General features: G+C 42.7%; 1 protein-coding gene across 3 annotated transcripts in view; it reads left to right on the top strand.

The window, feature by feature from the left end:
* Positions 1 to 22,516, top strand: part of rph3al (rabphilin 3A like (without C2 domains)) — a 121,845-nt gene extending 99,329 nt beyond the window's left edge. For all 3 annotated transcript variants that reach the window (XM_033046184.1, XM_033046183.1, XM_033046185.1), the window contains exons 7-9: positions 16,869 to 16,982; positions 18,191 to 18,319; positions 22,224 to 22,516. In XM_033046184.1, the coding sequence (XP_032902075.1) occupies positions 16,869 to 16,982; positions 18,191 to 18,319; positions 22,224 to 22,228 (248 nt within the window). In that variant the 3' untranslated portion in view covers positions 22,229 to 22,516. The remainder of the gene's footprint in view (positions 1 to 16,868; positions 16,983 to 18,190; positions 18,320 to 22,223) is intronic.
* Positions 22,517 to 23,412: the final 896 nt, after the last annotated feature.

Genomic DNA, 23,412 nt, shown 5'->3' with positions numbered 1-23,412 from the left:
ATAAATAAATAATGGGGAATTTAAACAATGTATATACTGGTGAAATCTTTTGGAATACACAGAATAGATTCATTCCAATAAGAAAGAGAAACATCAAGGGAAGAGCCTAACATGTGGTTAATGATAATGGCATTCATTGACTAAAGGATTTATAAGTGAAGGAAAATTGGGTTAGAAATAAAGCTAGTCAGAAATGTGAAGACAGTGAGTTTCCAAAGGCACTTAAAAAAAGTTAACAGTTTGAGCATTGTTCCTCTAGAAAAGAAGTCTTAGTTTAGTTTGGTTTATTGTTGCATCTAGTGAGGTACAGTGAAAAGCTTTTGTTGCGTGCTAACCAATTTGTGGAAAGACAATACATGATTACAATCGAGCCGTCCACAGTGTACAGATGCATGATAAAGGGAATAACGTTTAGTGCAAGATAAAGTCCAGTAAAGTCTGATCAAAGATAGTCTGAGAGTCTCCACTGAGATGGACAGTAGCTCAGGACTGCTCTCTAGTTGTTGGTTGGATGGTTCAGTTGCTTGATAGACTTTCCCTCAATCTAGAGGTGTGGCTTCTCACACTTCTATACCATTTGCCCAATGGAAGAGGAGAGAAGAGGGAGTGGCCAGGGTGTGACTCTCCTGGATTGTGTTGGTGGCCTTGCTGAGGCAGCATGAAGTGTAGATGGAGTCAATGGAAGGGAGGATTGGTTTGTGTGATGGTCTGGGCTGCGTCCACAATTCTCTGCGATTTCTTGCAGTCTTGGATGGAGCTGTTCCCAAACCATGCTGTGATGCATCCCGACAAAATTACTTTCTACGGTGCATCTATAGAAGTCTGTGGAATTAATAATGGAAAACAAGATGAATTTAATCAGTCGCTTTGAATCAGTGGGAGAATCTGTAAATAGAAATGACTGTTTAAAGTAATCAATGATCCGTTTAAGACGTATATGAAGTGTCTTTCTCTTAACGCACAATGAGTCTTTTGGACTCTTGCTGAAAGGCTGGTGGAAGTTGAGCCTTTGACTATTTTTAAGTTGACGGTGGCGCTGGCTATATTTGCTGGCTTACAGCGGCAGAGACCCATGTTCAATCCTGACTATGGGTGTTGTCTGTACGGAGTTTGTAAGTTCTCCCCGTGGCCTGCATGGGTTTCCTCCAACACTCCAAAGAAATACAGGTTTGTAGGTTTACCGGCTTCTGTAAAGTGCAAATTGTCCTTAGTGTGTTGAATAGTGCTGGCGTCGGGTTGGTTGCCGGTCAGCGCGGACTTGGTGGGCCAAAGGGCCTGTTTTCCACGCGCAGTATCTCTAAAGTAAATTCAGAAATGGGGGGTGAAAGTCACCAAGGATGGACGAAAATGCAGAGTTGAGTTTGTAAACAAATCAGCCATGATGTTATTAAATATGGCAGCAGGTTTGAAGGATTGAGTGGCCTTAAATTTGTACGTTCATTTTCCTGCAGTATCTTTCATGATCCCAGGATCACCCGGCATTTGATAGCCAATAAAAATGTTTTTGAAATGTAGTTACTTTTAAGAAAATGTGGCGGCAAATAGTGAAGTAACAATTATCAATTAATCTTGATTTTTGCAAAAGAGTCATAAAGTGTGGAAACAGGCCCTCGGCTTAACTTGCCCACACCGACCAACAGGTCCCATCTACACTGGTCCTACCTGCCGCAATTTGGCCCTTATTCCTCTTACCTGTCCTATGCATGTATCTGGCCAATTGTTTCTTAAACGTTGCAATAGTCCTTGCCTCAACCACCTCCTCTGGCAGCTCGTTCCACACACCCACCATCCATTGTGTGAAAAAGCCACCCCTCAGATTCCTGTTAAATCTTTCCCCCTTCACCTTAAACCTGTGTTTTTTGATTCCCCCTACTCTGGGCAAGAGACTCTCTGCATCTGTCTCCCTGATCTATTCATTCCCCTCATGATGTTATACACTCCTATATAAGATCAATATTTAAATAAGTATTAGGCAAGACACTGGGAAAATTCTCAACTTCCCTTCAAAATTATGCATTTATGTTTAATTAGAAGAGCATCCCAGGGTTGGGCTAATCTCTCTCTTGTATGACTGCATCTCGAACAGTGTAGCACATTGACAGCATAGCACTGGCATGTCAGCCTCGATTTTTATGCTCAGTGATTTGGCACTTGAACCATAACTTGAAGTATTACCAGGTGAGCAAAGCTGAGCCACAACAGTGTCAGTAAAAGGTTTTGTTACCAACATTTAATTCACACAACTTCTTTAGTGTTTTGGTTTTGAATAAATCAGTCCTGTTAAATTTTATCCTTTGAATCATTCATTTTTTTGCAGCCAAATATCATCGAAATCTATCATTTCAGATTCAACGGTAACACCTTAAGTTCAATTCATACATTTTTTATGTTGGCAAAGATTGGAATTGATTCTGAGATTGTATTTCTGATGAAGTGTTTGTCAGGATCAATCTGTGATATTTGATTCCTGAATCTTTATAAGAGATTTTTTAGAAGCATTCTCACACTTTACCGCTCTGGATTCCGTCTAGAATGTTGCTTATAAAAGGAATGAATGTCGCATGCCTCTTGCATTTCCCATGGGTAGATAGAAGGCAGTTCTGTCAGCTGTACTGAGGTCCAGCAATTTACTGGGGCATTCATGATGGAAAGTCATCACATGAGGTGTTAGACACAAAGTGGTCATAGTCATCAGGTCAGGAGGAGTAGAATTAGGCCATTCGGCCCATCAGGTCTACTCCGCCATTCAATCATGGCTGATCTATCTCTCACTCCTAGCCCCATTCTACTGCCTTCTCCCCATAACCCCTGACACCTGTACTAATCAGGAATCTATCTTTATACTAATCAAGAATCTATAAACACAAGGCCTCCACAGCCTTCTATGGCAAAGAATTCCACCACCCTCTGACTAAAGACTTTTCTCCTCATCTCCTTCCTAAAAGAATGTGCTTTAATTCTGAGGCCATGACATCTAGTCTTACACTCTCCCACTAATGGAAGCATCCTCTCCACATCCACTCTATCCATGCCTTTCACTATTCTGTATGTTTCGAAGAGGTCCCCCCTCATTCTTCTAAACTCCAGCGAGTACAGGCCCAGTGCCGACAAACGCTCAGCATAGGTTAATCCACTCATTCCTGGGATCATTCTTGTAAACCTCCTCTGGACCCTCTCCAGAGCCAACACATCCTTCCTCAGATATGGTGCCCAAAATTGGTCACAGTATTCCTTACCAGTGCCTTATGGAGCCTCAACATTACATCGCTGTTTTTGTATACAAGCCCACTTGAAATAAATGTGAGCATTATGTTTGCTGGAGCATTATGTTTGCTGGAGTAGCTCAACAGGTCAGGCAGCATCTTTGGAGAAAACGAATGAGGTGATGTTTCGGGTCGGGACCCTTCCTCAAACTGCGAGTCAGGGTAGATGGAAACTAGAGATATGAAAAGGCACAAAGAACAAATGAATGAAAGGTGTGAAAAAGAGCCAATCAAAGCCAGCCAGATGATCATGGAGCGGTTCATTGTCGGCCGTAGAGAAGGTGATAACGAGAGGATACAAAGAGTGAACTGAGCAGGTCAACAGTGAAACTCGTTGGACGACTAGGGTGGGGGAAGGAACGAAAGAGGGAATGCAAGGGTTACGTGGTTAGATAATTCAATATTCATACCGCCGGGTTGTTAGCTGACCAAGCAAAATATAAGGTGCTGTTCCTCCAATTTACGTTTGGCCTCGGTCTGACAGTGGAGGAAGCCCAAGACTGAAATGTCGGAATGGGAATTGGAAGGGGAAGTAAAGTTTTTGGCAACTGGGAGATCACGTCGGCTAAGACAGACTGTGTGAAGGTGTTCATCTCTGGAGAACAAGGATAGGTGACGTTTTGGGTTGGGACCCTTTGTTCAGACTCTGAGAGCAGCAGGAATCACAGAGGGGGAACATTGAGAGAGGGTCTAGCAGATCTTCCGTCGGAGAGAGGAGGAGAAGGTCTTCAAAGTGGGCAGACATTGAGCAGATTTTGCAATGGAGCAGACAAAATGTAGAAACGAGGAACTATAGGGGCTGTATTACAGAAAAGGATACAAAGTGGTGGAAGAACCCAGCTGGTGAGGCCACATCTCTGGAGAACATGGATAGGTGACGTTTCAGGCCAGGACCCTTCTCCAGACTCACGTTTTTCAGACTGAAAAAGGGTCCCGAACCAAAACATCACCTATTCTTGTTGTCCAGAGATGCTGCCTGTCCTGCTGAGTTGCCTCGTACCTTGCACATTGTATCCTTTCTTTGTAATCAGCATTGCAGTTCCTTGATTCTACATGAAGTGTTGGAATTGGGGGGGGGGGGTCTAGAATTCAGAACCATTCAAAAGATGTTGAAAATTATTTAAACTTAAAATAGAAAAACATCGATGATTATTAAAAATTATGACACTTGACATTTACAAGTTCAAGTTCACATTTATTGCCACATGCACCAATTAAGGTACAGTGGAATTTGACTTCACAGCACACACAAATATACATTGGAATAAATGAAAATAAACCACCTTTGATCCTTGCAGCCATTTTTTAATCAATATGGTCTCCTTTATCAGAAACCAATATCAGAAAAATATTGCCAGCAGCTTACTTCAACTTCAGAACTTTGCAATTTTTTTGCTGCAAATTCTGGGCCATTAACCTTATGAATCACGAGTTTTTGAGCATCAGATCTGTTTATACCGAAGATAGAGATACAGTGCTGGGGTAATTCAGAGGGACGGGCAGCATCTCTTGACAAAAAAGGATCGATGATGTTTCGCGACAGAACCCTTCTTCAGACTGAAAGTGGAGGGAGGGAACTGGGGCTTGGAAGAACTTTTCCTACCTCCAGTCCCCCCCCCCCCGCTTTCAGTCTGAAGAAGGGTTCCGACCCAAAACATCACCCATCCTTTTTATCCCATTCCCATTCTTATTTCTCCAAAACCTCCTCTTCATAGTTTAATGTAGACACAAGGAACTGCAGATACTGGTGACAAAAGGGACTGTAGATGCTATTCTGAAGGAGTCTGACCCTATCCATGTTCTCCAGTGGTGCTGCCTGACCTGATGAGTCACACCAACGCTTTGTGTGTTTTTTACATCAAAGTTGAAGTTGGGATGGTTCTCCGTAACCTGGAAATGCTTTGGGACGATGTTTTATGTTTGTTGTTTGGTTGTGCTTGTTTGAGTAAATTTATTCTTACCCAGATAGAGCAGAGCTTCTCCAAACATAGCATTCATTGCAGGGTACTCTTGCCTATTTCTTTAAAGTATGCAGACCCTTTGTTATTTTATGACACAGCGTGACACTCAAAGTGGTCGCTCCCCTGAGGTGAAGGGGGTGATGGACCTTAACATTAAGGCATTAATGAGCAAATTCCTCCATGCTCAGTTTGCCCATTTGACTGACTCACTTGCACTAATTTCCCCTCCTAATGCAATGACCTTGACAGAAACTGAAGTGGAAGTACGTTTACCAGACATTACAACTCCAATTTGTCACTCACAAGATAATGCTTTTAGTAAATGCCTTTTACCAGCACTGACTGGTCCATTTAGGACCAGACACCTTGTAAATTTATACAATTTTGAAAGAGCTCTTATGATTGCTGAAGTATGCCGAAAAGAATATGAACTATCCCGGGGAGTCATGATGATTCTTCAGCTTGCAGGATTCCATAATAGCACAGACATTCCTACCATCCCCTCAGGCACCCCAGCATTGATGTCTTCATGATAGCCGAGTTCTGGTGTAAATTGTTTTTTTATGATAGTTGAATCAAACATTCAGAAAACTTTTTAGGTGCTGCTGGTGAGTAGTCTCAGAGGTCACGATCTCAAAGACACGAGGAGGAACATGATCCCCTGAAAATGATTTCCCCGTGGATCACGTGATGGTCTTGGCATCTTGTTCGGCACAGACATTATGGGTCTGTTCTTGTGTTGTACGGTTCTATGTCTTATGTTAAAAGCATCAAACCAAATTTCTGCATTTTGTGAAGGATTAAACAAGGCCTTCAAATGCAGGTTATTTTTCGCAACTGGTGACGATTAAAATGACACCATTAACGTTTACAAGTTAGAAATCGAATGTAGCATGAGGAATCCACTAGACATAGCAGAATTAGGCCATTTGGCCCATCAAGTCTGCTCCACCATTCAATCTTGGCTGATCTATCTTTCCCTCTCATTCTCCTGCTTTCTCCCCTTAACCTTCGACACCCTGACTAAACAAGGACCTATCAATATCCGCTTTAAAAATGCCCAATGACTTGGCCAACTCAACTGTTAGTGCAACGAATTCCACAGTTTCATGACCCTCTGGCTAAAAAAAAATCTTCCTCATCTCCATTCTAGAGGATACGACCTTTTATTCTGAGGCTGTGCCCTATGGACCTAGACTCTCCCAATAATGGAGTCATCCTCTCCACATCCACTCTATCTAGGCCTTTCATTCTTCTGTAGGTTTCAATGAATTCCTCCCTCATTCTTCTAAACTCCAGCGAGTACAGACCCACAACATTCAGACATACATTGTACGCTATCCAGCAGGAAGGTACAAGCCAGTTCTTTCTCTCAAAATCATGCCTAGTGAAGATTAACGGATTTGCGGATAATTTGTATATGTATTTATAGTGGTGCTCGTGATACCTGTGTAAAACTGGTTGTGAAAGCTGAAAGAAGACACTGTGTGAAATCTGGAGGTGTTCATTTTGGCCCATAGTTTAGTGTTAAAAACAGGTTGAATTATTTAAAGTATATTGTAAAATTTCGGTGCAATGAATAATATATAATCAATAGGTACACTGTGCCCACCAATAAACGCAATAATTAAAGTTATACATTCCATGTAACCTGTGCATTTTAATAACCCTAGTGATTCAGAACAATATACCCAGACTGTATCTGAAGAAGGGTCTCGACCCGAAACGTCACCCGTTCCTTCTCTCCAGAGATGCTGCCTGGCCCGCTGAGTTCCTCCAAACAATATTTCCACAAAGAATTAGAACTCTCTGCAGTTGACGGAGAGGCACTTGTTAGTTTAGTTTAGAGATACAGCGTGGAAACAGGCCCTTCGGCTCACCAAGTCCGCGCCGACCAGCGATCCTCGCACATTAAAGCTATACTACACACTCTTAAGGACAATTTTACGCTTATACCAAGCCAATTTACCCTACATGCTTGTACGCCTTTGGGGTGTGGGAGGAAACCGAAGATCTCGGAGAAAACCCACGGGGAGGACGTACAAACGCTGTGCAGACGGCACCCGTAGTCGGGATTGAACCTGGGTCTCCGGTGCTCCAAGTGCTGTAAGGCAGCAACTCTACCGCTGCACCACCGTGCTGCCCTGGTCTTCAAAAAATAATGAAAGTCTTCATTAGTATTGAGCAGATCGTTAATCGTTTCATGTGTGAAACCGCACACAATGCATCATACTGAGGGAGGAATTATTTATATCGTCCCAAGCAATATGCAGTGTCATTTAAATCATGAGCGCATAAACTATTTTTCGGATCCTGTTGGGTGAATTACCTGCTGCATTTGCTTTTTATTACATCCTTGTGCAAATGAATTAAATCAAGCGGATATAACAAGTCAATATATATGTCACAGAGCTACCTGTTATTCATTATCACCACGCCATTATGTCTTTAGCACATTATATGTCCACTATGGTTCTTTATCAAGTCTGACATGATTTGGCATGGAATCAGCTAGATTCTGACAGTCTCTGAGGATTTTATTAATCTCTCTACCACAGCTGTATAATGGCCTCTTTGGGCTTCTATCTTATGGTACAGCCCTTTCCTTTCAGGCTCTCCTTATTGATTGACCACAAATGCTCAGTCGGATTCGGGTCAGGACAGTTACCGGGTCAGTCCAAGACAGATCCCCTTCTGCTGGACAATTGGGTCACTATCTTTGATGTGAGGACGGTGTAAGGTCTTGCTGGAATAGCCCGAATCCATCTGGAAAAATCATCCCCATCTCCGACTCTGCTCTTCTCTGCAATGCATCGATATGTTGCACTGATCTCATCGTTCCGTCAACTCGGTGCAGCGGGCCAAAACCGTCATGGATGAAGCAATCTCAGAACATCTTCTTCTCAGGATGTTAGATGAAGGGGTCGATGTGACATTTTCACACCAGCCCTCCAACTGATCTCCGAGCATGTTGGCTATGTTGGCCCACAACCCGGAAATTCAGTGAAGAAAGCAAATGGTATGTTAGCTTTCATAGCAAAAGGATTTGAGTATAGGAGCAGGGAGGTTCTACTGCAGTTGTACAGGGTCTTGGTGAGACCACACCTGGAGTATTGCGTACAGTTTTGGTCTCCAAATCTGAGGAAGGATATTATTGCCATAGAGGGAGTGCAGAGAAGGTTCACCAGACTGATTCCTGGGATGTCAGGACTTTCATATGAAGAAAGACTGGATAGACTCGGCTCATACTCGCTAGAATATAGGAGATTGAGGGGGGATCTTATAGAAACTTACAAAACTCTTAAGGGGTTGGACAGGCTAGATGCAGGAAGATTGTTCCCGATGTTGGGGAAGTCCAGGACAAGGGGTCACAGCTTAAGGATAAGGGGGAAATCCTTTAAGACCGAGATGAGAAGAACATTTTTCACACAGAGAGCGGTGAATCTCTGGAACTCTCTGCCACAGAGGGTAGTTGAGGCCAGTTCATTGGCTATATTTAAGAGGGAGTTGGATGTGGCCCTTGTGGCTAGGGGGATCAGGGGGTACGGAGAGAAGGCAGGTACGGGATACTGAGTTGGATGATCAGCCATGATCATATTGAATGGCGGTGCAGGCTCGAAGGGCCAAATGGCCTATTCCTGCACCTATTTTCTATGTTTTTATGTTTCTAGATGGCTTTCATCACCTTACCCAGTGTTCACATGTCCCATCTTTATATTACAAGGCCCACTGGTATTGTTTCTTCTTCATTGCAGCAGTTAGGTGATTTTCCCCCCCCAGGTCTTCTGGCTATAAGACCAGCTTCAATAAAGGCATGGCGTACAGTGCTTGAACTTATTGAGACTTCAGGGCATTGCTCGTCTTTCTCAGATCCTCCTTACTTTCCCAAATCAGCAAGGCCTCATCTCTTGGAGTCGTCTTTATTTTGCGGCCACACGTATCCATCCTCTTGGGAGATAGCGATCCGGTTTTGGACCCTTGCTTGACAGTCCTTTTGCAGTTTAGTTTATTGTCACATGTACCGAGAAACAGTGAAAAGCATTTGTTGCGTGCTGTCCAGTCAGCGGAAAGACAATGCATGATTACAATCGAGCCATTTACAGTGTACAGATACATGATAAGGAAATAACGGTTAGTGTCAGGTAGAGCCAGCAAAGTCCGATTAAGGATAGTCCAAGGTCACCAATGAGGTAGATAATAGTTCAGCACTGCTCTCTGGTTGTGGTTGGATGGTTCAGTTGCCTGATAACAGCTGGGACGAAATTGTCTCTGAATCTGGTGGTGTGCGTTTTCACACTTCTATATCTTTTGCCTGATGGGAGGTGGGAAAAAAAAGGGAGTGGCCAGGGTGTAGCTCATCCTTGATTATGCTGCTGGCTTTGCCTGAGGCAGCATGAGGTATAGCTGGAGTCAATGGAAGGGAGGTTGGTTTGTGTGATGGTCTGGGCTGCGTGCACAATTCGCTGCAATTTAATGCGGTCTTGGTTGGAGCTGTTCCTAAACCAAGCTGTGAAGCATCTTGATAAAATGCTTTCTATGGTGTTTTCTATTTCTGTATCCTGGATGCAGAAGCTTGGCTCACCTCAACCAACTTTGCGATCTCTCGCTGTGACTTCGAGCAATGTTGATGCAAGTTTTTATGATCTTTGTTGCCTCCTTGGAGTGATATCCATTAGGTGAGTTACTTGACGAGTTCTTCTCAAATGATGATAAATAACAGGAAATGAATACCTGGAGAATGAAGAATGGATAAATAAATATTATTGGAGAGGTTTATAGGGTTTTAGGAGAATATAAGAATAAATGGTGGACATAGAAACTCAGTGAGATGATGAGCCATGATCATATTGAATCTCGGTGCTGGCTCGAAGGGCTGAATGGCCTACTCCTGCACTTATTTTCTATGTTTCTATCATATGAAAAAATAGCAAAATCAGCCCGTGATGCAATAAATTTGCACAAAGATGTTCAACAGGGGACCCTAATGACCATGAGAATGTAAATACGTTGTGTGGGCATGTGGATGTGGTGTGTTATTGATCACAGTTGATTAGTGAATGGGGGAATTTGGGACTGAGACTGTCTTGCACTTGTGATGCTGAGTGGGGTGGCAGGACCTGTTCAAGATGTTGACAGAAGTATTCCTGCCGACAGACTGACATTCCAGCCGACTGAAGGAGAAGTAGAGAAACACGTGGAACCGCCGATGCTGGAATCTTGTGCAAAACACAGAGTGCTGGAGGAACTCAGCGCGTTAGGCAGCATCTGTGTCGGAAATGGACAAACGTTGTTTTGGGTTGTGACACTTGTTAAGTCTGAAGAGAAGCAGAGAGTGGAGCTGGGATATGATTCAACTTACCAGCAGATAGCGATACTAGTCTTGGACTGGTGCGGCACGGTTGTGCAGCGGGATAGTTGCTGCCTTACAGCGCTTGTAGCGCCAGTGATGCGGGTTCGATCCCGACTACGGGTGCAATGTTAGCAGGTTTTTCTTTTTGGCAGCTGACTTGGTCTCGACCCGAAACGTCGCCTGTTCCTTCGCCCCATGGATGCTGCCTCACCCGCTGAGTTTCTCCAGCTTTTTTTGTCTACCTATTAGTCTTTCAGAAAGGTGTGTGCAAATGTTTGTACTGGCTTTCTGGGAATGAGGGAATATTACCAGTGTTGCCAGATGACTTTCAGAGGGCCTACACTCAACACCAATGTCCCTGACATAGGAGGAACATCAGAAAAAATCTGGTTTAGGTTTAACAATTTAGCAAATTTAAAAAAAAGTTAGGTTTGCGAGAGGAAAGATTGTTAGCGGGGAGAATAATTGTAAAATATTGTGAGCCTAATTCGACACAGTGTCGCAGCGGTAGATTTGGGTTCGGCCCTGACTATGGGTGTTGTCTGTACGGAGTTTGTACATTTTCCATGTGGATTTCCTCCGGATGCTCCGATTTCCTCCCACAATCCAAAGACATGCAGGTTTACAGGTTAATTGGGTTCTGCAAATCTCCTCCAGTGTGTACTGTAGGGAGTGGATGCAACACTGGGATAACAGAACTGGTGTGAACAGGTGATTGTTGGTCGGTGCAGACTCAGGCCAAAGGGCTTGTTTCCACAATGCATCTCTAAATGAAATGTAACTATTATGTTTCGCTCTGGTGGTTTATACATGGTTTATGACTAGTTTTTCAAGAAACTGACAAAAATATAGTTGGTATGTTAAATTAATTTCCCAGGTTTTGTTTGGTATTGTGAATCAAACGATTACAATTGTTGTAGTGAATATGATATTTTGTCACTTAACATGCCCCTGCAGTAGCAGATATGTTATTCTCCCACACTCCAAAGACGTACAGGTTTGTAGGCTAATTGGCTTGGTAAAATTGTAAATAGTTCGTAGTGTGTGTAGGATGGTCTTAGTGTTGTGGGATCGCTGGTCGGCACGGACACGGTGGGTCGAATGGCCTGTGCCCATGGTATATCTCTAAACTAAACTAAACTACTGCACTTCAGAGGCCTGGTTTGAAAATATTTTGGAACTTCCTAGGCCACATACTTTGATGCTTATTTGCAAGTCACTTTTTCTTTCCTGCTTGTGTTCAAGTACAATGTGGACGGTCGGTGAGTTGTCGCAGGATTGGGACAGTGCAAGCCACAATCTAAAGATCAGACAGAACAGTGAGCAGTATACCACAGCCCCACAATATCCGTGTCGAATGAAGCCAAGTTAAACTAATCCCCTCTGCCTGCACGTGATGCATATCCCTCCAGTCCCCTCATATCCATGTGCCTATCTTAATGTCTCCTAAATGACACTTTCATATCACTCAGGATGTTTTCTGGAAATATTATTTTATGTGATTATATGATTCTGTAAAACAACTTAGAAAGTGTTAAGGGCCTGACCCACGAGCATGCGACTGCATGCGGCAAGCGCGACCAAACCGGAAGCGGGGGCCGCGCGGAGGTCGAGTGATCCCGTACGAGTTGACGTGAAGTTCGAGCGAAGTCCGCGGGAAGTTCGCACGTGACGTATGGCGTCAAGACGCTGTGTACGGCGTCGAGGCGGTGCGTATGGCCTCAATGCGGCTGCGGGCCGGCAGGCCGTTGCCGCGCGGAATTTTTGGACAGTGTCAGTTTTTCGGAGCCCCGCGCGATGTCGGGACCAGCTCCGCACAACTCGATATGGCGCCGGCGATCGGTGGGACCGGCCCCGCGAGGCCGTACGGCTCAAGCGACCACGTTAGGTCGCGCTTGCCGCATGCAGTCGCATGCTCGTGGTACAGTCCCTTAAGACTTTGATAATCCATTCAGTAGAATCAGACATTGATGTACATAATCGGCCCCTCCTGTACAAACATGCAATGGATTCTGGTTGATAAATGACAATGACCATGTGATATTAGATTGATGAACATTATAGTGAGTTTAGTTTAAGTTTAGAGATACAGCGTGGAAATAGGCCCTTCGGCCCAACGAGTCTGCGCTGACCTGCGATCCCACACACTAACACTATTCTACACACAATATGGACAACTTATAATTTTTACCCAAGCTAATTAGCCCACAAATTTGTATGTCTTCGGAGTGTGGGAAGAAACCCGAACTCTCGGAGAAAACCCACGCAGGATACGGGGGGAACGTACAAACTCCGTACAGACAGTACCCGTAGTCAGGATCGAGCCCGGGTCTCTGGCGCTGTAAGGCAGAGAAGATTTACGAGAATGTTGTCAGGACTGGAGGGTCTGAGCTATAGGGAGAGGTTGAGTAGGCTGGGACTCTATTCTTTGGAGTGCAGGAGGATAAGCGGTGATCTTATAGAGGTGTATAAAATCATGAGAGGAATAGATCGGGTAGATGCACCGAGTCTCTTGCCCAGAGTAGGTTATTTGAAGACCAGAGGAAATAGGTTTAAGATGAAGTGAATCTGATGGGTAACTTTTTCACACAAGGGTGGTGGGTGTATGGAACAAGCTGCCAGAGGAGGTAGCTGATGCAAGGACTATCCCAATGTTTAAGAAACAGTTAGACAGGTACATGGATAGGACAGGTTTGGAGGGATGTGAGGCAAACGCGGGCAGGTGGGACTAGTGTAGTTGGGACATGTTGGCTGGTGTGGGCAAGTTGGGCCGAAGGGCCTGTTTCCACAATGTATCACTCTGTGACTTTATGAGCAGAGCAGCAACGGGAAGATGTGAAAGTATAGAGAATATTCTTGGGAGATCTTTCGGTATGGATATACGGGTGGAACAGAAACAAGAATGGGGTGATAGACAATAGACAATAGGTGCAGGAGTAGGCCATTCGGCCCTTCGAGCCAGCACCGCCATTCAATGTGATCATGGCTGATCATCCCCAATCAGTACCCCGTTCCTGCCTTCTCCCCATATCCCCTGACTCTGCTATATTTAAGAGCCCTATCTAGCTCTCTTTTGAAAGCATCCAGAGAACCGGCCTCCACCGCCCTCTGAGGCAGAGAATTCCACAGACTCACAACTCTCTGTGTGAAAAAGTGTTTCCTCGGCTCTGTTCTAAAGCGGTAAGCCATCACTTTCATGAGACTGTGTTAAAGGCACTCCCAATAATGAGCGGGAATTGGAACAGATGTGCAGGGAGATCACAGATAGCTGTAAAATTTGTAGGGTGATTTTACCGGGAGATTTTAATTTCCCTAATATCGACCGGGTCACTCACAGTGCAAAGGTCTTGGATCAGGTGGAAATTGTTAAACCGTAGCTTTGGGACAGTTTGCGTGTCCTTAACAATAAAACAAAATTAATGACCAATGACCTGTCACTGTAATTTGTAGATTTAATCGTGCATTAACTGATAATTACATGCTAAAAAATTTCATGTTTTTCAAATGCCTGATTATTTCATAAAATGGTATGAAAATCGATTCTTGCCTGTCAGTATTAATACATGTTACTACTTTAAACATTGAAATAGTCATTCATTTTTGCATGAAAAATATATGAGAGCTTGTCACTGTTATTGATCCCTTTCTCTTCCTCAGCTAAAGAGAAATATTGTGCAATGTGGAGGTTCATACAAGACCTTATGGGAATAGTAGTTCTTTCTGTGGTCATGTGAACTGGAGAGCAGGCAATGAATTAAGTTGTCAATAGCTTCTGGCCTTGCACCACACAGCTAATAATACTGAAGACATCATTGGTTAGTTTAGTTTAGTTTAGAGATACATAGATACGATAGACAATAGGTGCAGGAGCCATTCGGCCCTTCGAGCCAGCACCCGCCATTCAATGTAATCATGGCTGATCATCCACAATCAGTACCCCGTTCCTGCCTTCTCCCCATATCCCCTGACTCCGCTATCTTTAAGAGCCCTATTTAGCTCTCTCTTGAAAGTATCCAGAGAACCAGCCTCCACCGCCCTCTGAGGCAGAGGATTCCACATCTAACATGTCCAATCCCTTAATAATTTTATATGTTTCTGTAAGAATCCCTCTCATCCTTCTAAATTCCAGTGAATACAAGCCCAGTCGCTCCATTCTTTCATCATATGGCAGTCCCGCCATCCTGGGAATTAACCTTGTTAACCTACGCTGCACTCCCTCAATAGCAAGAATGTCCTTCCTCAAATACAGTGCGGGAACAGGCCCTTCGGCCTGTCGAGCCCATGCTGACCAGCAATTCTCTGGAACAATTTACAATTTTACCAAAGCCAATTAATCTACAAACCTGTACGTCTTTGCAATATGGGAGGAAACCGAAGCTCTCGGGGAAAACCCACGCAGGTCACGGGGAAAACGTACAAACTCCATACAGACAGCACCGATAGTCAGGATCGAACTGGATCTCTGGAGCTCTAAGGCAGCAACTCTACCGCTGCGCCACCGTATCGCCCTTGCTTGTCAATAAAAAGGTTCCACAATTAACACAAATGGTCCTACCAAAGCAAAGATATTTTACAGCTGTGTCTGTAATGGTGGATTGAGCCTGCAAGCAACCAAATTATATGGCGCCAAATCGTGCAAACATAATTTGATATCTTGATAATTTGTAAGAATACGAAGTATAAACTATTATTTCACTTATGCTATCAACATCTTGTATTTCACATAAAACTTCAGGCCTTTTTGTTTTCAGAATTACATGCAGACTGGCATTGTATAAATAAATGAGAATTGTATTGTCAATTGTAGCTGCTTGAAAACTATTGTAAAAGGGTTTGAAAGGAAATTGATAAAGTATAATATTCCATTGGTTTTAATGGAATGATACTGCATTTTATGTTTCACCTGGCAGTAAGCAATCTGAATAAATGATTAGTACATTGGTCAGCTACACAGAACCAAAACCATTTATTTGTCTTTTAAATTTTATTCGTGTTATTATGCTGGACATCTTAATAGCTGTTCAGCAGCATGTTAAGTTCATAAGGTCGTAAGTGATAGGAGCAGAATTAGGCCATTCGGCCCATCAAGTCTACTCCGCCATTCAATCATGGCTGATCTATCTCTCCCTCCGAACCTTATTCTCCTGCCTTCTCCCCATGACCCCTGAAACCCGTACTAATCAATAATCTATCTATCTCTGCCGTAAAAATATCCATTGACTTGGCCAGTTAAAATAGCTTTTGTGATAACGAAAATATATAGGGAACTGCTACTTATTATTGAGGTTTGTTTTTGCTGTTGTCTGAAAAAAGATAGCTTTTGCCCCATCAGCAGTTTGCTGTAGGATCCAGGGAGAAGGCAGGAGAATGGGGTTGAGGGGTAAAATAGATCAGCTGTGTGAATGGCAATGTAGACTCGATGGGCATTCTATGTATGCCTTGAGTTTTGGAATCATGTAATGATCAGAATAAATTTGCACTGTCTTGAAGTATGTGAGGTGGCAGAGCTGCTGCCCGGGACCAGAGACGTACAGTTTTGTAGATTAATTGGTTTCGGTAAAATTGTAAATTGTTCCAGAGACCCAGGCGCGATCCTGACCTCAGGTGCTGTCTGTGTGTCGACATGTCTGAAGAAGGGTTTCGACCTGAAACGTTGCCAATTTCCTTCGCTCCATAGATGCTGCCTCACCCGCTGAGTTTCTCCAACATTTTTGTCTACCTTCGATTTTCCAGTATCTGCAGTTCCTTCTTAAACAACTCCCTGTCATCACGTGGGTTTCCTCCGGGTGCTCCGGTTTCTTCCCACAACCTAAGGATGTGCTGGTTTATGGGCTAATTGGCCTCTGCAAATTGCTCATGGTGTGTAAGGAGTGGGGATAATATAGAACTGGGTGATCGATGGTCAGTGTAGACCTGCTGAACTGAAGGGCTGTATCCATGCTGTATCTTTCATTCATTCAATCAATCAATCAATCAATCAATCAATCAATCAATCAATCAATCAATCAATCAATCAATCAATCAATCAATCAATCAATCAATCAATCAATCAATCAATCAATCAATCAATCAATCAACCAACCAACCAATACTGAATGTGTGGAGAAGACGCTCTCCAACTGAACAATACTGTGCTGGAGCATTTAGTTAATGCATGCTTCACTCTTCAGCCACAGCACCTCCCTTCATTATAATCCTAAACTCGTCATTTGAATTTCTGCTGCATTACAATTTTATTGCAAAAATATGTTAAGCTCATTTGGAAACGCCATTAATTTTTTGCTTCTGTTTTAGTTGTCTCCAGTGACAGTGAAAGTGAGTCTGAGTGCAGTTCATCGAGTCAAGATGGTAATGATTCCACGAGCAACTCGACAAATTACAAGGGAAGAAAACAAAAGGATGAATCGGGTAGGAAACCGAAAGGCACAATAGCCTTTTATTCCGAGCAGTTTTTATTAAAAAAGGCGTGCCTCAATAGAAAACCCTTTTGACAAATGGTTGCCCTTTAGTTAATTATACACTGTTAAGTATAAACGACAGAACAAACAAACAACTTGACTCCATCATAGATCCGCTGATATAAGGATCAGCAATTAACTGAAGAGTTAAATGATTAAACTATTTCATTGGAGCCAGACCCGCACTTTGCATTCAATGTATTCCACTTTGCATATAACAGAAAAGAAAGTAAGGGTAACTTGGTCCATGGAGATTACTTTTCCAAGAATGGATACATTTGTAAGATAAAATGTGAGAGTGCCTAGAGAGCCATTTGTTATATTCATATTGAGTGTTCTCCATAAATATTCATTGGCACAAAACACAGTTGAGTAGATCACACTTAGAATATGGTGTGCAGGTCAGTCTCCATCTTCTTAAAAGGATATAGAAGCACTAACGAGACTTCCAGTGCTGATACTGGAACTGAGAAGGTACTGAATGAATAACCAGGGTATTTAAACAAGCTGTCGGCCATTGAAACAAGCTCTAGGCCACCATCCCATGGGATCAATTGATATCTATATTGCTAAAAGTCTGATCTTGACCACTTCCTGTTGGTCTGTATATTGATTTTAGAAAAAGCGCCGCCACTTGCGTCTTACTCAGAGTCCCCCTCCGCTGCGCAAGACAATTTTTCCCATCAATGAAAAATAAAAGAGTTATTAGTGTTTAAAAAATGTTGAGATTGTCTCTCCTGAAGGCCACGCCCCTTCCGGAGGGACTATAAAACCGGGAAGTGTTGAGTGCCTCAGTCAGTCTGCATACTAAAATAAAAGTACAAAAGTGGCAATTTGAAGTAAATATAGTAATCCTGTAAATACTCAGCTGGCCAGGTGCATCTGGCGTAAGAAACAGAATTGACATTTCAGGTGATAGAAGGCTATGGATTTGAAACATAAATCCTGTATCTCTTTGGACAGGCGTTGTCAAACCTGATAGATATTTCTAGCATTCCCTGTTTACATGCACAACATATGCTGTACAGGTAAAAAGTCCATTGGACACTGGGCTGCTGAAATTTTATTTTATTGTTTTAAATTACTATTTATATTCTCTGTAAACAGTCCTGCAGTGTGTTACACCTGTTAACCATGGGTCCACTGATAATATTACAGGTAGCCATCATCTGGCCAGCCCCTCAGTTGCAGATCCATCCAACCTCCGTACTGAGCGTGGAAGAGGTTTAAGTGCCACAGAGAGCCTTGGTGCTGACAATAAGAATGGTTTTGGCAAGAAATCACTAGGTTAGTACCACAAAGTTACCTTTCAGGTTTCTCTAATTCATTGACGGTTACATTTTAACACTCCAATGTAAGCTTGAATACATCTGCACTGTATATCATGAGCTTTAAAATCTTGGCAATTGCAAGTTTATTCTGAAATTATATCTCAAAGAAGAAGTGTGAATTGTAAAGGCCGCAAGTGAAATTCTCCAGAGTTTCCTATTGCAGTAAAGTAATTACTATGGAATAAGGCAATTAAAATGAAGCAGTATTCCTCTTGCCAACTAATTTATAAATCTATATTTAAACTTGTCATAACCCACTTTTATTGTGCTCAGCTGAAATTAAGTGTTTATTTTCATGAGTAAAGTTAAGGAATGTCTCTAATGTTGTACTGTAATGATCTCATTTTCTGATCGATGTTTGCTTACATTACGATTGCTGTTTGATTCAATTGACGTATATGAAATTGCCAATCTTGTTGTTAGAAAAGAGATATTAAACTTAGGGTAAACAGGCATTGGCCCAATAAAATAAGCTTGTCACACTGTCTCTCCTAGTTTGAGAGAACTTTGTTTTTAATCCTGAGCAGGGGCAGAAATCCCGAGGGGGGGGGGAAGCAAGGGGACACACGTTCCCCCCCCACCCTGTTTTGAGAGGTGGGGGACGATCCCCCTCATTTTTTGTAATCCGGATTTTAAAACTCCGTGAAATCTCCGCTTTCTGCGAGACAGTGGGGGTGGGACTGCTGACTGAGGGCGCCGATTTTACGAGAGAGATGTCGGTCAGCAGGCAATGGGGACGGGACCATGATAATTCAGCGCGATGATTGTAGGAGGGAAGTGTCGGTCAGAGGCAGAAGTAGGGGGGTGGGACTGAGGATAGAGCGCGGTGATTGGAGGAGGGAGACGTCCGTGGGGCAAAGATCAGAGCGGAACTTGATTTGCGTGCCCAGGTCAAGCGAAAAACTCTCTGCAGCCCTGGACACAGACCTGCGCCTCATCCACGGCCAGGATCGATCCCGGGTCTCCGCACCGCCACTGGACCATCCCCCCCCCCCCCCCCCACTCGAGTGCCCCCCTCCACGCCCGGGGGTGGCCAGACCGGAGCGGTGTCCACAGCCAGCACAGAAAAGCAGCGCTAAACCCAGCTCAACTCTGCCTGTCAACTCTGCCTGCCAACGACGGCCCAGGTTTACAGCCAGCGTGGAGAAGCAGCTCTAGCTCCACGGCTCCCGACTGGTGTCCGGTCAGTCCAGGCCGGGCTGTAGGTTAACCCAGCGAGACAGGCAGAGTTGAGCTGCATTTAGCGCAGCTTCTTCGCGCTGGCTGTGGGCCTTACGCGATTTTTTTCGGCGACTGCTGGCACCCGTCACTAATTAACATCCATAGGGCCCACGGCTACAGCCTCCAAAGCCTTGTGTGTGTGAGTATGCGCATGCATGCGCGGCCGCCAAGAAATTGTGTCCCCCGGTCCCCTCCATGTTTTGATAGTGATTTCCGTGCCTGATCCTGAGTAACAATGGAGCAAAGGCCAGAGTAATCCTGGGAGTTTGATGATTTAGTTTGTACATACACAGTCGGGTTATTAAAGTTGTGGAATGTAGTTAAGTTCTATCAAGAAGCGTGTGTTGCCATCTGTGATATTGAACGGCATCATGTGGATAATATGTTTTAAAAAAACGATTTAATTAAACAATAATATAACACCAGCTGAACAAATAAATTGAAGACATGGGGATTATCAAAGTATAGATGAGTAAGGGCTTTCTTCCACTGAAACCAACACTCATCTATCAGAATGCTGCTTGTTCACGCGCGCGCGCACACACGCGCACACACACACACACACACACACACACACACACACACACACACACACACACACACTCACTCACTCACTCACTCACTCACTCACTCACACACACACACACGCACGATTAACGTGCAGATTTGTCTCGTGTTTGAAGACAAAATCAAACATAGTAGTTTGATGCCATTACATGGTTTCAAGCATGATTATACAGCTGTATACATCTTATCTGTTTTACTGTTGTAATGTTCTTTTTACAATCCGTTCTCGGGGTATCTAAATCTAAATGTTATTAGTTATTTAAGTAATGACATCGGATGGAAGCTGCAAACCCAAATCTCGTTGCACTTAAGTGCAATGACAATAAAATATATTATTATTATTATTATTATTGCTATGTTTAAACAGTATTTGGCAATCGTTTGGTTAACTTTGTGAATGTTCTAAGTTTGATTGCTTATGGTGAATGAAAAGGGAAAATATCTTTTAAGCAGTTGATTGGTTATGTGAAAAAAATGTTTCTGTGGAAAATGAGCACAGATTTACATGAAATCTTTGGTATGAGAATCAGAAAATTCTACAACTTCACTTTTCTATTGCTTTGCAATCAAAAACGATTGTCTTCATAGAAAGTTCCTAATGCATTTGTTTTTTAGAAATTTGCACGGAAAAAGATTCTCTCAAATTGTTTAAGCAATTGATGTTACTCCTTTATTGATAAAAGTTGTTATCCAGAATTCTCCATATTTTATGCATAAAAACTTTAATAAACATTCCACGCCAATCAAGCTCAATTACAGATATTCATGTTTACCATAAACACTCTGGAAAAGTCCGTCATGTAACTTAATCTGGAATAAAATTAGTTTTTTTATTAATCAATGTCTCTGTGCAGCAAATCAGTTTGTAATCAACATATTGGTGTTGAGAATAATTCCATTATTTCCTTGTGGGGCTGCAGAGATATCTGGTTGGTGCAGTATAAATCTGTGCGGTGCATATCTGTGTTTTGGTTCAGGCTGGTGTTAAGTTTTTTTTCCCTTTGTGCAGTAATTTTCATCATACAGTCATTTTTCATGACTTCGGAAGGCAGAAATATGACATTTTTTTTTGATTGCTGTTCCTGTCAGAACCACCTTTGTCTATCTTTGTTTAAAAAATGCAATTAGTGCCGGTAACTTCCATGTTGTTTTGTAGTGGATATTTTCGAGTTTCTCTCACCATGGCAATAATGATGCAATTTACAGTCACTGACAAAACAACATGACAACCATTATTAGTGTTGCTATTTAAATGTTAATTATAAGCTCTGACTTTGTATATATTGCAATGTGGAGTTTAGTATGTTTCTTAGCAGTGCCGTGGAAAATGCCTGTGTACAGTTTTAGTTAGGAACCATTGTCAAATATGAGTAAAATTCTCTCTTTATTCCAATCGGAAAGTTTGCCTTCACAGCAAAAAAAGATAAAGGGATCGTAAATGTGGCCATCACTAACTTATTTGGGCCAAGTAGCATGTTGCAATGTTGTATTCTGATAAGATGAGTAATTAAATTAAAATGGTGCTCTGAATATTACTACCCTCCAATGAGAGTTTTGTTTTAAATGATGAATTAAAATCTTATTAGTTTAGTTTGGAGATACAGCGTGGCAACAGGCCCTTGGGCCCATCGAGTTCATGCCAGCGATCCCTGTACCGTAACACTATTCTACACACAAGGCACAATTTACAATTCTTATCAAAGCCAATTAACCTACAAACCTGTACGTCTTTGGAGTGTGGGAGGAAACCAGATCTCCCGGAGAAAACCCACGTGGTCACGGACGAACGTACAAATTCCATACAGACAGGATTGAACCCGGGTCTCTTTAAGGCAGCAACTCTACTGCTGTGCCATCGTGCAATTACTGTGTTGGATGCTGCAAATTGTCTTTCCAGTTCCATGAATCCACAGTTTTCGTCCTTTTAGGATCAAGTGTAATGTTTCAAAATAGAAGTTTATTTTCTGCGAGTGGTCCTTCAGCAGTGAGTTGACCCGATGCATCTTAAGTTGTTGGGTGTATTGTCTGCTCTGTAAATTGTTTTAAATTGCATTTCTTTATGTCTGCTACAGGTTGACAGTGAGAGGGTACAGGGTCCAGGCATGCTCCTGGTCTCTATCATCCAAGGATTGCCCATTTCCCCTTCCCAAGACGTCCGGGCTGGAGCTGTGGATTCTGGTGCCATTCGAATAAAAGACATACCTAACAAGTCCTATAGTCCTTTTTTTTTTTTTTTTTTTTTTTTTTTTACCAGGCAGTTTTAACTCTGGAATGTCTATTGGATGTTTGGTTGGATATGGGGGAAAATCTGTGCTGTCATAATTTGTAGCTTAATCTCGCATGTTCCGATGACTTATTCTAGGGTGTTTTCGTGAAGGTTTGGCTGCTACTTGTCACTGAGATCACAAGGACCATAGGTTTATGGAATAGCCATTGAGTGTCAAAATGAATAATTGGTGGGTGATTTTGTGTAGATAATCATTTTTGTGACTAAATGCAAAATGGGGTTAGTTTTATATTCTTCACTTCACTAAGAAGGGATGGTGGAGGAGCTAAAATCTAACTTGTGGCTGGATGGTGTTGTATTTGTAATTGTATTTGTTAGCTTGCAATACCATGGTAATTTATGGTTGAACCCTAATGTTCTAATTGATCCCTGTCATGCTCAAATAAACTATTTCATGATGTGAAGTTGTTGAAATAAATGTTTAAAAAGTATTATATTCACTTACGCACGTGGTGCTTCTGTTTACTCCCTTTGGTTTCCTTTCCTTTTAAACATTTCTGATTTATAATTAGTTTAGTTTAGAGATACAGCATGGAAACGGGCCCGTGTCTGCGCCAAACTACGATCGCCTGTTCCCAATAGTTCTATCTCACTTTCACATCCATCTCCTACGCACCAGGGGCAATTTTACAGAGGCCAATTAACCTACAAACCCGCACGTCTTTCGGATGTGGGAGGAAGCCGGAGCACCTGGAGGAAACCCACGTGGTCATAGGGAGATCGTGCAAACTCCACAAAGACAGCACCTGAGGTCAGGATCGAACCTGGGTCTCTGGTGCTCTATCAGCTGCACTGCTGCACACCCTAAAGAATTCATATTAGATTCGGAAGTTTGTTAAGATAGTTTTTTGTATGATTCCTTAATAATGGATACACATTTATATACATTTATGTCTGATTAGGATTAGATTTGATTTCATTAAGTTTTTGGCTTTTTACAGCGAATGAGGGAATGTAGGATAGGGAGGGGGTGT

The sequence above is a fragment of the Amblyraja radiata genome, chromosome 28 (assembly GCF_010909765.2).
Source record: "Amblyraja radiata isolate CabotCenter1 chromosome 28, sAmbRad1.1.pri, whole genome shotgun sequence".
NCBI classification, from domain to species: domain Eukaryota; kingdom Metazoa; phylum Chordata; class Chondrichthyes; order Rajiformes; family Rajidae; genus Amblyraja; species Amblyraja radiata.
The sequence above is the reverse complement of the archived record's forward strand: the minus strand, read 5'-3'. Positions and strand labels throughout refer to the sequence as shown.